General features: G+C 47.1%; 1 protein-coding gene across 4 annotated transcripts in view; it reads right to left on the bottom strand.

The window, feature by feature from the left end:
- Positions 1-230: 230 nt before the first annotated feature.
- LOC132833927 (sialic acid-binding Ig-like lectin 10) overlaps positions 231-16481 on the bottom strand; it is a 71950-nt gene continuing 55699 nt past the window's right edge. For all 4 annotated transcript variants that reach the window (XM_060852594.1, XM_060852593.1, XM_060852590.1 and 1 more), the window contains exons 6-12: positions 14845-15126; positions 11465-11746; positions 7814-8089; positions 6263-6556; positions 2682-2778; positions 2314-2395; positions 231-664 (exon numbers count right to left, since the gene is read on the bottom strand). In XM_060852594.1, the coding sequence (XP_060708577.1) occupies positions 398-664; positions 2314-2395; positions 2682-2778; positions 6263-6556; positions 7814-8089; positions 11465-11746; positions 14845-15126 (1580 nt within the window). In that variant the 3' untranslated portion in view covers positions 231-397. The remainder of the gene's footprint in view (positions 665-2313; positions 2396-2681; positions 2779-6262; positions 6557-7813; positions 8090-11464; positions 11747-14844; positions 15127-16481) is intronic.

Below are 16481 nucleotides of genomic sequence, written 5' to 3'. Positions count from 1 at the left end.
TTATTTCAGTATGAAGTTAGCTCAGAGGAAGGGCGTGTGAGAATAGGAAGCACTATCCTGGGTACAACATTATTGCAACAAACTTTCCCCTACAAACATTATTCCTCCAAACTTTCCCCTACAAACATTATTCCTCCAAACTTTCTCCTACAAACATTATTCCTACAAAGTTTCTCCTACAAACATTATTCTCCAGGATGTGGCATTTACGATAAATGCATGGGCACAGATGTGTCTGAGTGGTTTAATCACGTGTACAGAAGCTGAAGACTTTGTGTAATTTCTCAGTGTTTTAGAAACTGCAAAGCTCGAAGTGGAGTGTTCCAGTCTCAGAACAAAGTTAGACAATGTCATTTTCTCTTCATTGTTATTTAACCTTAACAGCTGCAACTACCCCTCACATGTTCCTCCCTGTTTTTCCCTCGGTTTGGGGCTGGAATCTGATCTCTGCGTATTCTGTTTCCTCGCCCCTCTGTATGGTCCCGTCACCGCAGGGCAGCTTTGACAAGTTGGTATTGGCATAGACAACGTCCTCAGTTCCATCAGGGTGTGTAGCGGCTTCTCCCACTGGACCTCCAAAGACATGCTGGCGAGCTTGTCGAATCTCTCCAGCTGTGTCCCTGGTTGGGATCTGAGGGTCAGTAAGTATCCTGTTCCGTGAACCCTGCAGAGAAATGGGAACAGATTTCATTTACTGGCAGGAACGGGTTTAAATTACTGCACAGCCGCAAAAGAGTAAGTCATGGTTCAGTTGGTGTCACCTTGTCTTTCACAGTTCTGAGACTGAAACATAACCCTCGAAACTTCACAGCCAATTGAAAGATATTTTACTTAAAGTGTCACCACAGTTCTAATGTACAAAATCTAGCACATGGCAATCTCTTGCAAACAGAAAAGGGTCACTGAACCAGATTATTTCTTTCAAAATTTAGCCAGAGGTTCAGGACACCAGTGAGAGACCATCACAGCTTTAATTCCTAAGAGTGGCCATGGATTCTTTTACACCTGCCAGAGAGGTAATTCTTGTCAGTTTAACGACTCATCTGAAGGGCAGAATAAAAGTGCGGCGCTCCCTCAGCACTGATCCTCCGACCGTGCCCACTCCCTCAGTACTGACCCTCCGACCATGCCCACTCCCTCAGCACTGACCCTCCGACCGTGCCAACTCCCTCAGCAATGACCCTCCGACCGTGCCAACTCCCTCAGCAATGACCCTCCGACCGTGCCCACTCCCTCAGCACTGACCCTCTGACAGTGCAACGCTACCTCAGCACTGACCCTCCGACAGTGCGGTGCTCCCTCAATGCTGACCCTCCGACAGTGCCCACTCCCTCAGCACTGACCCTCCGACAGTGTGGTGCTCCCTCAATGCTGACCCTCCGACAGTGCCCACTCCCTCAGCACTGACCCTCCGATAGTGCGGCACTCCCTCAGTGCTGACCCTCCGACAGTGCGGTGCTCCCTCAGTGTTGACCCTCCGACAGTGCCCACTCCCTCAGCACTGACCCTCTGACAGTGCGGTGCTCCCTCAGTGCTGACCCTCCGACAGTGCCCACTCCCTCAGTACTGACCGACAGTGTGGTGCTCCCTCAGTGTTGACCCTCCGACAGTGCCCACTCCCTCAGCACTGACCCTCCGACAGTGCGGCGCTCCCTCAGTTCTGACCCTCTGACAGTGCCCACTCCCTCAGTACTGACCCTCCGACAGTGCGGCGCTCCCTCAGTGCTGACCCTCCGACAGTGCCCACTCCTCAGTGCTGACCCTCTGACAGTGCCCACTCCCTCAGCACTGACCCTCTGACAGTGCCCACTCCCTCAGCACTGACCCTCTGACAGTGTGGCACTCCCTCAGCACTGACCCTCTGACAATGCCCACTCCTTCAGCACTGACCCTCTGACAGTGCGACGCTATCTCAGCACTGACCCTCCGACAGTGCGGTGCTCCCTCAGTGCTGACCCTCCGACAGTGCCCACTCCCTCAGCAATGACCCTCCGCCAGTGCGGCACTCCCTCAGCACTGACCCTCCGACAGTGCGGTGCTCCCTCAATGCTGACCCTCCGACAGTGCCCACTCCCTCAGCACTGACCCTCCGACAGTGTGGCACTCCCTCAGTGCTGACACTTCGATTGTGCAGACGTGACGTACTGTTCAAGCCTTCAGCTGTGCGATGTTGAGACTACAACCTGCTATTTCAGAGAGAGAGCTCGATTGGCTCAGCCCATGTTGACTCCATAGGTGAGAATCCATGGTTAACTGTTTGTCTGGGACATGCTGAGACCGATGGTTTGGGATGAGTGCAAACAGCCTCTGTACCTTGTGCTTCACCGAGATTTGACTGTAGATCATTACAGCGTCATTGGTCTTTGAAGGTGCCTCCTTATTCGCTGGCTTTCTCCTGCAATAGCACAATATCACAGTGTAGTTATTGTACATCAGAGAGTCAGCGCAGCGTAGATACTGTCACACAGTTGGAAGTTCCTCTTGAATTTGCATCCACCTCCTTCCCAACTACTCATAGCTATTGATCTGGACACACAACAATGAAAGGCTCACTCCAGATCATAGGGACATTGGGACCACTTACAGAGGAACTGCTTTATGCCTGGGACCAGTCACCGCTTGGTTGAAAGAAAATGGAAATAAATATTCAGAGTAAGATTGAATGAAGCATCCACACTTACTTTCGCATGCACAGGAAAATTAAGATTCCAGCCAGGAAAACACTCAATACGATTCCAGCCACGACTAATCCCAATGTCCATTTCTTGGAATTTCTACCTGTAAAAACAGTTTTGGAATGATGGCCTGGTGTACATTGAGGAGCAATTCACTCTGTTTTTAAATATTTATTCTTCAGCAATGTTGACATTTATTGCCCCTTGGGAAGGAGGAGGGCTTTTTTTTTACCTGAACCACACAAACCGAGGCAGGAGTTCAGAGGCTGGAGTCACCTGTGCACACAGACTGGGATGAGGCAGGTTTCCTTCACTTGCAGGACATTCGTGACCCACCTCGTAATCTCTGTCAAGGCAACAACTCAAGCTCATTGAAGCAGTTGATGGTCAGCTCATTATCACATTTGTGGGATCTTGCTGTGCACGAATTGGCAGCCTTGTTTCAGTTAGCATCCAAGTTCAGCAGGTAATAGGGAAAGGAAAATGAAATGCTGGCCTTTATTCCAAAGGGAACAGAGTGTATGAGTTGGGACTTTCCACCACAATGATGGAAGGCACTAGGCAACTGGAAATACAATGAACAGTTTGGGGTCCCTTATCTCAGGAAGGATAGTCCAGCACCAGAGAAAGTTCACTCAGCTGATATTACATATGGAGGGATTGTCTTGTGAGGAGAGGCTGATTCAGTTGGGCCTGTACTCATTAGAATCATAGAATCCCTACAATGTGTGAAACAGGCCCTCCGGCCCAACAAGTCCACGCCGACCCTCCAAAGAGTAATCCACCCAGATCCATTCCCTACCTGATTACTTTACATTTCCGCTGACTGATGTACCTAACCTGCACATCCCTGAACACGATGGGCAGCTTAGCATGGCCAATCACCTGAACTGAGATTAGATTCTCTACAGAATGGAAACAGGTCCTTCAGCCCAACAAGTTCACACCAACCCGCCAAAGAGTAACCCACCCAGACCCATTCCCCTAGCCTATATTTACCCTGACTAATGCACCTATCACTATGGGCAATTTCCCATGGCCAATGCATCTGACCCGCACATCTTTGGACTGTGGGAGAAAACTGGAGCACCCGGAGGAAATCCACGCAGACACGGGGAGAATGTGCAAACTCCACACAGACAGTCGCCAGAGGGTGGAATCAAACCCAGGTTCCTGGCGTTGTGAGGAAGCAGTGCTAACCACTGAGCCACCGTACCGCCCACTGGGGTTTTGAAGAACGACAGGTGACCTTATTGAAATGTACAAGATTCTGAGAGGATTTGAGAGGTAGATCATCAGTCCACAAGAGAAAGGGGCAGAGTTACGCCACTCATGCCATCAGGTCTGCTCCACCATTCGATTATGGTTTATATGTTCCTCACTCTCTCTTGCCTGCCCTTCTCCCTGTAACCCCTGATCCCCTTACTCATTAAGAACCTATCTATCTCAGTCTTAAAGCCATTTGATGATTTGGGCTCCACAGCCCTGTGTAGCAATGAGTCCCACAGATTCCCCACTGTCCGGCTGAAGAAATTCCTCCATATCTCAGTTCTAAAGGGTCGTCCCATCACTCAGGTTGTGCCCTCGGGTCCTAGTCTTTCCTACTAGTGGAAAAATCTTCTCCATGTCCACTCTATTAAGTTTTCTCCGTATCCTGTACATTTCAATCAGATCCTCCACCTCATCCTTCTAAACTCCATCGAGTACAGACGTGGTGTCCTCAACCACTCCTTATATGTTATGCCTTTCACCTCCAGGATCACTCTTGTAAACCTCTCCTGGACTATCTCCAATGCCAACACGTCCTTCCTTTCAAAAGGAAAATTGTTGATAACTATGAACACCTCAGTCAGGTAATTTCTTATGTCCTTTCTGCTCCAATGAGAATAAGCCCAATTTCTCTAATCTTCCCTTGTATCTGAAATCCCTTATTTCTAGTATTATTGTGGCAAATTTCAGCAGCATGGTGGCTCAGTGGTTAGCACTGCTGCCTTATAGTGCCAGAGAACTCAGTTTGATTCCACTCCTGGGGAATTAAATGTTTGCACATTCTCCCCGTGTCTGCTTGGATTTCCTCCGGGTGCTCCAGTTTCCTCCTACAGTCTAAAGATGTGCAGGTTAGAGTGGATTGGCATGCTAAATTGTCCCATAGTGTCCAGGGATGTGCAGGTTAGGGTGGATTGGCCATGGAAAATTGTCCCATAGTGTCCAGGGATGTGTAGGTTTGGGTGGACTGACCATGGAAAATTGTCCCATAGTGTCCAGGGATGTGTAGGTTTGGGTGGACTGACCATGGGAAATTGTCCCACAGTGCCCAGGGATGTGCAGGTTAGGGTGGATTGGCCATGGGAAATTGTCCCATAGTGACCAGGGATGTGCAGGTTAGGGTGGATTGGCAATGGGAAATTGTCCCATAGTGACCAGGGATGTGCAGGTTAGGTGAGTGAGCCATGGGAGTTGAAGGAACAGGTTAGGGAGATGGGTCTGGGTCAGATGCTATTAAGAGGGTTGGTATGGATCTGCTGGGCTGAATGGTCTGTTTATGTACGATAGGGATTCTACGAAAAATAAAGTCTCCTTCCACTCTCTCCACAGCTTTCACATCCTTCCTCAAAACACGTGCCCATAAATGAACACAATACTCCAAATGTGGCTTGACCAATGATTTGTAGAGGTATCGCATCACTTCCTTAACTTTACACTCTGTGCCTATGTTTATAAACCTCAGGACACAATGACATTGTGGGTCAAACTTTGATGAATATTCCTCCACTCGCACTTGAAAAAGTTCAGACAGGCAGACAAACAAACAATCAGGGAAATCTCTACTGAAAATCTAAAGTGCTGGAGACCACAGTGGGTCAGGGAAGCATCTACGGAGAGAGAGCAAGCTAACGTTACCAGTCGAGATGTATCATCACCTTCAAGATTAGAGTGGTGCTGGAAAAGCGCATCTGAGGAGCAGCAAAATCGACGTTTCAGGCAGGAGCCCTTCATCAGGAATCATCAGCATCTGCCCTCCTCACTTTCGCCTAGTATCATTACTTTCACCAATTGACCAATTGCCAGTTGCGGAAGACAGTTCCAAACATTGAGCAACTTTGTATGCTAACACATTTCACTGTCAAAAAGCCCCGTCCAATGTTTAAGCTCTGTCCTCGAGTCCTGGACATCATGATAAGTGGACCAGATTCTCTTGGTCCACTTATGTCTGGTCTCCTCAATATTATCAAACTTCAATCAAGTCACCTACTAGAATTCTAAATTATTAGCAGGGCAGCTACACTAGTCTCCTCTCTTCTACATTTATTTTCAATGAAAGAAAGATATTTTGGGAGGCGGGTGGGGAGGTATGTTGGTCACAGTAGCAGATTTCCCACCCCTCTGTTTGCGTGAAGGTACTGCTTCCAGACATTTTTCCTCTCAATGGCGTGACTCAAATTGTATCCAGTATTGTGTCAATCACATGAAGACGTGTTGGTCAAAGAGGCTGGTGGGAAAGAGCATCTGAAAGGAAGTAGACACGTGGAGAGGGTGAGGAAGGGGAGTCTAGAATTGTGTGGGTGTCAAACAGAGATCGATCCCACCTTTGAGCCACTGGTAGGCCTTGAACAAGGATGTCCCGTGGGGGTTTTGAACTGAGCAGAATACCACCACTTCCTCTTCATCCTGGTGTCCCATCAGGATCAGGAATCCCTTCACCAGATGCCCCTCTCGGAGCTGCTCAGACATAAACCCTCCATGTGTTTGGTTACCGCTGAGGTTGGCATGGGAAAGGTGCCAGGTGATATTTGCCGGAGGGTTGGAGTTGGCCGCACAGACGCAGGTGATCCCCTCTGCCCTCTCTGCACATTTCGATTCTTGAGAAATTTCTGGCTTATCTGAGGTGGGAAGGACAGAAAGTAATCAAGACTAGCAGAGTTAGAATGTAAGATAGAACGGTAACACCTAAACTCTTGCCAACTGTCACAAATTCCCCAATTCTCGAGCATCACAACACTGTCCTGGCCAATCATTCAACCATTACCCCCTGACCTCAACTGACCAAAGCTCCTTACTCTCAGTGTGACCTCCTCCAGCCCCTACATCCCTCCCCATCTCTGTCACCTCCTCCAGCCCCTACATCCCTCCCCATCTCTGTCACATCCTCCATCCCCATATCCCTCCCCATCTCTGTCACCTCCTCCAGCCCCATCTCTGTCACATCCTCCATCCCCTATATCCCTCCCCATCTCTGTCACCTCCTGCAGCCCCTACATCCCTCCCCATCTCTGTCACCTCCTGCAGCCCCTACATCCCTCCCTATCTGTCACCTCCTCCAGCCCCTACATCCCTCCCCATCTCTGTCACCTCCTGCAGCCCCTACATCCCTCCCCATCTCTGTCACCTCCTGCAGCCCCTACATCCCTCCCCATCTGTCACCTCCTCCATCCCCTACATCCCTCCCCATCTCTGTCACCTCCTGCAGCCCCTACATCCCTCCCTATCTCTGTCACCTCCTCCAGCCCCTACATCCCTCCCTATCTCTGTCCCTCCTGCAGCCCCTACATCTCTCCCAGGTCACCTCCTCCAGTTCCCATTAACCCTTGGCTATCCCTACCTTCCTACAATTTTGATCCCTCAAGGCTCTTCTGATATCCATTCGTCTGTCACTGGCAGTCATGTCTTCAGCTGCTGTGAGAAAGTGAGGACTGCAGATGCTGGAGATCAGAGTCGAGAGTGTGTTGCTGAGAAATCACAGCAGGTCAGGCAGCATCCGAGGAGCAGGAGAATCGACATTCCTGATGAAGGGCTTACGCCCGAAATGTCGATTCTCCTGCTCCTTGGATGCTGCCTGACCTGCTCTGCTTTCCCAGCAACACAATCTTGACTCTTCAGCTGCTGTGCCTCTTAGCTGGAATATTCCCCTTCTAAACCTCTCCACTGTTCTTTCTGTCTCTATCTCCTCATTTAAGATGCTGCTTAAAAGCCTCCCTCTTTGAGCTGTTAGTTGCCTATCCTGATATCACTCTGTGTATCTCATTGAAGGACAGGTTATAGCAGTGAGGAGGTTACTGTAATCTAAACTACAGTAAGTAAGCTGCTGCCAGACAGACAGTCCCTGTTAAGGAGAGACAGACAGACAGTAAAAAGCTTACATTCCACATTCAGGTGAGTCATGTTGGAGCTGCTGTTGCCCAATGGGTTTGTCACTGTGCAGTAGAACCCTGCAATATTCCCTCGTGTGACTGGAGCGATGGAGAGAATCTGGCTGCTTGTGTTTAACTGGATGCTGGTGGTTCCCTCAGTCCTAAACCAACTGTAGTGAGATATTGGTGGGACACTTTCACTGGAGCAGGTTAATGTGACATTCTGCCCCTCTCTGATCCCACCTGATGCTCCACTGATGGACACTGTGGTCTCCTGTGGGGGATCTGCAAAAAGAAGTGAGGAGAATCAGCAGCTAATCCCCATAGACTGTGACCCTCTGAGATCTCCACACTCTTCCAGCCTCGTGAGTATTTTCTGATATCCACTGCTCCACCTTCAACTGCCTGGAGCCCTACGCTCTGGAAATCCCTTGCTCATTTTCTGGGAAAAATTCCAGAGATTAGGAATACTGCCAGTGTAACATCTTTATTGTAAAAGGGAAGGAGACCAAAGTCAGATAATTGTGAGCTAGTGAGGTAACATTTGTTATTAGGAACATTTTAGAGCCTATTTGAAAGGCTGTAATGGCACAGTGTTTAGAAAAACAAAACACGATCTAACAGAATGATCATGGCCCAAGGGAGAGAAAATCATGTCTTAACAATATCTCAGAATTCTTTGAGAAGGTAACCAGCAGGAGAGATAAAGCAGAGGCAATGGATGTAATACATTTGGATTTTCAGAAGTTGCTTGATAAGGTTCAACTCATTAAGAGCCCATGGTGTTAGAGATTGGAAATTCACCCGCAGAGAGGATTGACTAACTCGTAAAAAACTGAGGGTTAGGATGGGGCTGGAAGCAGTTTCAGACTGGCAATCTGTAACAAGTGAAATGCTACAAGGATCAATACTGGGGTGCAATTATTTACAATAAATGTCAATGGTACGGATGATGATGGTGAAGGCACTATAACCAAATTTGCAAGCAATGTAAAGACAGGTGGGCAGGCACGTGGTAAGAATGGCAAAAAGAGCCTGTAGAGGAATACAGACAGACTGAACTGGTGGGCAAAAATATGTCAGGTGGAATATAATATGGGAAGGTGTGGGATTGTGCATTTTGGCTGCAAGATTAGATAAGCTCAGTGCCATTTAAATGGAGAAAAAAACACAGAAAGCTGCAACATGGAGGGATTTGGGGGGGGTCATAGAATCATTGAGATGTGCAGCATGGAAACAGACCCTTTGGTCCAACTTGTCCATGCTGACCACATGGCCCAAGGAAGAGAAAGTCATGTCTAACAAATATCTCAGAATTCTCTGAGGAAGTACCAAGCAGGATAGATAAAGGAGAGCCAGTGGATTTAGATTTAGATTTGTAATAAATTGGTCCTTGGGTATACATCTCAAATAAATCTAAATCCAAGTTCAGCAAGTAACAGGGAAGGCAAATGGAATATGGTCCTTTACTTTAAAGGGAATGGAGTGTAAAATTAAGGAGGTTTTGCTAAAACTTCACAACAGACAAAGCAGATCACAGCTGGATTATAGTGAATAGGTTGGGGGGCCCTATCTAAGGAAAGCTATACTGGGGACAGTCCAGAGAAGGTTCACTCAACTGATCCCAGGTGTGGAGGGATTATTTTATGAGGAGACGCTAAATAGGTTGGGCATGTATACACTGGCGTTTCAAAGAATGAGAGGCGACCTTATTGAAACATGTAGGAGGCCAGGGGGACTTGACAGGAAAGATGTAGAAGTTTCTTTCCCCACATGGGAGCACCTCGGACCAGAGGGACATAATTTTAGAGCACGGAGCTCCCCAGTTAGGACAGACAAGAGCAGGATTTATTTTTCTCTCTTGGGTAGTGAATCTGTGAATTCTTTGCTACAGGGTCATTAAGTACATTCAGATAGTCAGCATTTTAATTAGTGAGGCAATCTAAGGCTATGCCAGAAAAGTGGAATGGAGCATCCTCAGATCAACCGTGCCCTCACTGAGTAGCGAAGCAGACTCGATGGGCTGAATGGGGTATTTCTGCTCCTTGACTTTGTTTTCTTATTTATCATCTGCTTCAGACAAGGATCTCTTCAGCCACTGACCCAAAGCATGTCCACAGAGGGTGAGTATAAGGAGTGTATTAAAAGAGGAAGGCGTGTTGAAGTATTTGTATCTGTTTTTAAGCATATTCACCTGCCTGTCTCCTGGGGATATTAATTTGTTTGTCGAGATATAGCTGTCGAATCTCTGGTTGGCAGACGATACCACACACACAAACAGAACAAAGGAGGAGCTGGTGAATACAGTAGACCCAGACAAAAGGCTCAGAGAGACATATGAACTGGACATGAACTGGACTACCACACAGAATGGTGCTAAGTGGTAATGGGGATATCAAGACTGGGTGCACTGAGGTCAGGAGAGTGGATAATACTTGGGTCTATGTTAAACACCCAAGTTACACCTAGGACTGAAATGTGGGTTAGAAACAAACAGCAACAAACATCGTACCCAGTTATTTCAGTCTCAACATCTAAAAACATCAGCCTGAAGTTGATAAAACACCGGGAGCAGTCACTAATGCAGAGGGTCATACTCGATGGATAAGAGAATCGGATTCTGAAGAAAGTGGAAAGAGGTGGGTTACAGATTTTAAAATGCAGGTATCGGCGAGGACATTCGGATTCAGCTGGTAGAGAGCAAGACAAGTGAGTGGCTTCGATAAAGACTGGAAGATCAGGAGCCAAAAGTGGTGTTACGTCCAGTTAGAGTGAGATAGATAAGCACAGACATGAAGACACAGACATAGCGATGAAGAATGACCCTTGTCTCAGAAACAACTGTTGGAGGAATTGTGGACAAAATAGAAAAGGATAAAAATCAAATCAGACAGTGGGATGAGAGAAGCTTGAAGAAATTCAAAGAGGAAACAAGACAATACCAAGAACTCATCTAAAGATATTGTAACAGTTGGCAATGTTTGAGAAGATTTATAGCTCAGGTTGAGGATATGTATATAAGTTACATCACTGAGCTGAAAGATTTGTTTCCAGATGTTTTGTCACCATGACTAGGAAACATCATCATTGAGAGCCTCTGATGAAGTAGTGGTGGCATGTTTCTATTTATACGTCTGGGATCCATTAGCTACTACCAACAAAACCAATGTCATTTACAAAGTACCATGCAAGAACTGTAAAACAAAACCACTACATTGGACAAACAAGCAGGAAGCTCGGCACAAGGATACACAAACACCAACTAGTCACCAAAAGACACGACCCACTCTCATTAGTTTCCACACATACAGACAAAGAAGGACACCACTTTGACTGGGACAGAACACGCTCTATGACAGATGGAACAAAGACATGCATGAGAATTCTTAGAGGCATGGCATTCCAGCCAGAACTCCATCAACAACCACATCAATTTAGACGCTCACTACCTTCCCTTGAAAAAAAAACCGGAATGACATCATCCACCTTAAAAAATCAAGACCTATAAAGAGAGGCCATACCACCAGCGCTTCACCAGAGATACTCACTGATGATATTACCTAGTCATGGTGACAAAACATCTGAAAACAAACCTTCCAGCTCAGTGAGCTAACTTACATACACATTGTAACAATGAACAGATGTAACAGCAGGTCTCACATTGTACTGTGATGGATAAGGAGCCTTCCATTGTTCCATGCTCATTCTGCGCCACACACCGATGGTCTCCAGTGTCTCGGGGAGTAACGTGAGGAATCTCCAACCACAGCTCATTGTGGGAACTTGTGCTGTACATTGTGACACCAAGATGTTTCCACATCAGGTTTGAAGCTGGGAAGCTCTTGACACAGCAGGTTATCAAAACAGAATCTCCCTCAGTTATAGTGATTGATGAATTTTTAATCCCGTCAAGGGAAGTAATTGTGAGATTCTCTGGCGCATCTAAGAGCAAAGGAAGAGAATGTTGTGAGCAATCACACAGCACAGGAAGACTCCATTGTTCATCTCTCTGAACCTGCTGTCTCTATGGATCTCTGTCACCTTCATCTTAATCTAAGGTGCAATGTCACATTTACAGTAGACACAGACTATGTAAACTGGGTGTGCATGAGAGTGTGTGTTTGAGAGTGAGTATGTGTGAGAATATGCGTGTGTGTGAGATAGAGAATGTGTGAGAGAGCATGTGTGTGAGAATGTGCGTGTACATGACAGCGTGACAGTGATTGTGTGAGAATGTGTGTAAGAGAGTGTGTGAGTGTGTTTGAAAGAATGTGTGAGAGTGTGTGTGCGAGAGAGTGTTTGAGTGTGCATGTGAGTGTTGAAGTCAGCATTGACTCAAAGGATGGCAGGACTCCTGTCTCATTACAGAGAGACAACCTGGTGGTGAGGTCACCACATCTCAAGTGAGGGGGACAAGTTTGAGGAGCCGAGACTTTCACAGTAACTGCAGTTGATGCTGGGGGTTGGTTAGCTCAGTTAGCTGGATGCATGGTCTGTGATGTACACTGAACTAACAGCAAAGGTTTAATTCCCACAGCAACCGAGTTTATTTTGGGCTTATGTCGTCTCTCCTGGTCCTTAGATACTGCCTGATGTGTTGTGCTTTTTCACCGCCACACTTCTCGACTCTGACTCTCCAGCAGCTGCAGTCCTCACTTTCTCCTACTATGAGAGTGCAGCCTTCTCATCCTCTCCTCTTCCCTGAGGTGTGCTGATCCTCAGGCTAAACTGACCATCAGACATTATGAAAATTCTTGTAATGTTCATTAAAGAAGTTTAATGCTGAAAAAGGATGTATCTAGGCCATCCTGCAGGAGAATGGCTATCCTAGTCGGTCAACACCTCGCTGCATGTCACACAGACAGAGGGAGTTCTGATGAAGGGCTACTAGACCTGAAACCACAACACTGCTTTCTCTCCCCAGATTGTCACCAGCAGTGTGTCACAAGGGACTGGTGTTGGGTCCTCAAATGTTCACAATTTCTAGAAATGATTTGAATGAAGGAATTGAACATGCGGTAACTAAATTTACTGTTGACAAGAAGATAAGTAGGAAAGTAAGTTCTGAGAAAGACAAACATAACCTACAAAGAGTATAGACAGATGAAGAGAGTAACATACGAGGTACAATGGGTGAAATTGTCAATTATAGCAGAAAGAATAAAAAGTGACACATTGTAGAGTCCTACAGCATGGAAACAGACCAGTCCATACTGACCTTAATCCCAAACGAAACGAGTCCCATCTGCCTGCGCTTGACCCATGTCCCTCCAAACATTTCTTATTCATGTGCTTATCCAAATGTCTTTTCAATGCTGCAGTTATCCACCACTTCCTCTCAAAGTTCATTCCACATATGAACCACTCTCAGTGTAAAGGAATTGTCCCCCATGTCTTTCTAAAACCTTTCTCCTTTCACCTTAAAAACATGCCCCCCAGCCTAGAAATTCCCCTCCCTGGGGGAAAAGACACCTGCCACTCATCTTATCTCTACCCTCATGATTTTATAAACCTTTGTCAGGTCACCTCTCAACCTCCTACACTCCAGTGAAGTAAGTCCCAGCCTATCCAGCTCTGCTGATAACCAAACTGTCCATTCCCGCAACATTCTGGTAAATCTCTTCTGAACCTTCTCCAGCTTGGGTGGGTTCAGCTAGGTGGGACTAGTTCAGTTTGGGATTATGGTCAGCATGGATTGGTTGGACCATAGGGTCTGTTCCTCAGCTTTATATATGACACTCTGAATCTTCCATGTCACACCACTATCATTAAGTCCATTCGTCAAACCAATCCTCTCATGCACAATAAAAGTTGGTTTCCTCCTTGAATTTGCATTCTTGCAAACTGTCCTGATGAGTGTAAGATGAAAGACTTTTAACAAAATGTGATTTTTTTTCCCAGCAATATGCAAGCTGTCTACTGCCAAAGAAAGCTATATTTATACAGAAAACAAATAGGAAGCTCTTAAAATAATCAGCAGAACAAAATTCCAACCTGTTTCATCACACTGTCGTTACAGAGACTCTCATTCCAGAGAAATGTCATTCTCTTTCAGCTCTTGAAATCATTAGTTTACTAATTTTGTTTACTCTGAAGTCTGGTGTTTATTTTATAATTCCTTCCCACGTCTGCTGGCCTTAAGTCTCTCAAAGTTATGGAGGCCTGAACCTGCTCAATCTAAACACTTGATGCTTTTTACTCAAACTCTCCTGGATAAGAAGCTTCACAGACTAGAAACCCCTTCTGCTGAGCTGATTGTTTGCACTGGATCTGCTGTCAGGAGAAGCCGTTCAACTTTTTGAATTCAACTCTGCTGTGTCTCTGCTCTGATGTCAAAACTAAACAGAGAGCCTTGATATATTTACCTTGCCTGTTATAAACTAAACAGAATAATTGTTTCATGCACGGTGGCTCAATGGTTAGCACTACTACCTCATAGCACCAGGGTCCCAGGTTTGATTCCAGCCTCAGGTGACTGTCTGTGTGGAGTTTGCACATTCTCCCTGTGTCTGCGTGGGTTTCCTCCCACAGTCCAATGATGTGCAGGCCAGGTGAATTGACCATGCTAAATTGCCCATAGTGTTAGGTGCATTATTCAGAGAGAAATGAGTCTGGGTGGGTTACTCTTTGGAGGGTTGGTGTGGACTTGTTGGGCTGAAGGGCCTGTTTCCACACTGTTGGGAATCTAATCTACCACTACAACGGCAGTTCCAGGTCATCGATTGCAGACACGTGATTTCTTAGAATTAACACTGTGACTTCACTATTGCAAACTGACGTTCTGGTTTTGTAAATAAACAAGCCCATCAGAGAACTGACCCAAATCCATGGATCTCTGTTTCCAAATAATGAAAGTAATGTAAACATTGGACAAGATTCATGACAGAATGTCAGTTTGTGCACAAGTGGGTGTGTGTATGTGCATACACATTGATGTCTGGTCCTTTAATGTGTTCTTCTGTCTGTGTCATCCCTGTATTTGCGTGTTTTCGCTTGTCCCTCCACCTGTGTCAGAAAGATTGAAGTCTGTGTACACTCACATTCCACAGTGATAGTTAGGGAGTCTTCCACTGTTCCATGTTCATTCTCTGCCACACACTGATAGTCTCCAGCCTCCCTGGATGTAACATTAGGAATCACCAACCACAGCTCATTGCTGAAACTTGTTCTATTCATGATGGCATTAAGATGTCTCCACATCAGGTTAGAAGCTGGGAAGCTCCTGACAGAGCAGATTATCACTGCAGACTCCCCCTTGATTGTACTGATTGATGAATCTTTCATCCTATTGAGGGAGGTAATTGTGAGATCCTCTGGTGCATCTAAAAACAAAGGAAGAGAATATTGTGAGCAATCCCAGGACAGAGCAAGACTCTATTGGAGACCCACAGATTGTGAAAGGTATAATATTAATCCGGGTTCTTTTGACACAAAGTATGTCATCCAGGCAGACACTATAGTTCAAGTCGAGGGGTGACAGCAAACTCATAGGGTCAGCACGCAGGGAGCACAATAGTGCCGCACTGTTGGAGGGTCAGTGCTGAGGGAGTGCTGCACTGTTGGAGGGTCAGTGCTGAGGGAGTGCCTCACTGTCGGAGTGTCAGTGCTGAGGTAGTGCCGCATTGTTGGAGGGTCAGTGCTGAGGTAGTGCCGCATTGTTGGAGGGTCAGTACTGAGGGAGTGCCGCATTGTCAGAGGGTCAGTACTGAGGGAGTGCTGCACTGTCGGAGGGTCAGTGCTGAGGGAGTGCCGCATTGTTGGAGGGTCAGTGCTGAGGGAGTGCCGCACTGTTGGAGGGTCAGTGCTGAGGGAGTGCCGCACTGTTGTAGGGTCAGTGCTGAGGGAGTGCTGCATTGTTGGAGGGTCAGTAATGAGGGAGTGCTGCATTGGCAGAAGGTCAGTACTGAGGGAGTGCCACATTGTCTGAAGGTCAGTGTTGAGGGAGCTCTGCACTGTTGGAAGATCAGTACTGAGGGAGCACCGCACTGTCAGAGGGTTATTACTGAGGGAGTTCCACACTGTCGGAGGAACAGTACTGAGGAAGTGCTGCACTGTTGGAAGGTCAGTGTTGAGGGAGTGCCTCACTGTCGGAGTGTCAGTGCTGATGGAGGACCACACTGTTAGAGTCAATACTGAAGGAGTGCAGCACCGTTGGAAGATCAGTGCTATGGGAGTGCCGCACTGTTGGAAGGTAAGTGTTGAGGGAGTGCCTCACTGTCGAAATGTCAGTGCTGATGGAGGACCACACTGTTGGAGAGTCAGTACTGAAGGAGTACAGCACTGTCGGAAGATCAGTGCTGAGGGAGTGCCACACTGTTGGAGAGTCAGTACTGAAGGAGTACAGCACTGTCGGAAGATCAGTGCTGATGGAGGACCACACTGTTGGAGTCAGTACTGAAGGAGTGCAGCATTGTTGGAAGGTCAGTGCTGGGGGAGTGGGCACTGTCGGAAGGTCAGTGCTGAGGGAGTGCCGCACTGTCGGAAGGTCAGTGCTGAGGGAGTGCCGCACTGTCGGAAGGTCAGTGCTGAGGGAGTACCGCACTGTTGGAGAGTCAGTAGTGAAGGAGGACAGCACTGTTGGAAGGTCAGTGCTGAGGGAGTGCCACACTGTTGGAAGGTCAGTGCTGAGGGTGTGCTGCACTGTTGGAAGGTCAGTGCTGAGGGAGTGCCGCACTGT

Source organism: Hemiscyllium ocellatum, chromosome 38 (genome assembly GCF_020745735.1).
Source record: "Hemiscyllium ocellatum isolate sHemOce1 chromosome 38, sHemOce1.pat.X.cur, whole genome shotgun sequence".
NCBI classification, from domain to species: Eukaryota; Metazoa; Chordata; class Chondrichthyes; order Orectolobiformes; family Hemiscylliidae; genus Hemiscyllium; species Hemiscyllium ocellatum.
The sequence above is the reverse complement of the archived record's forward strand: the minus strand, read 5'-3'. Positions and strand labels throughout refer to the sequence as shown.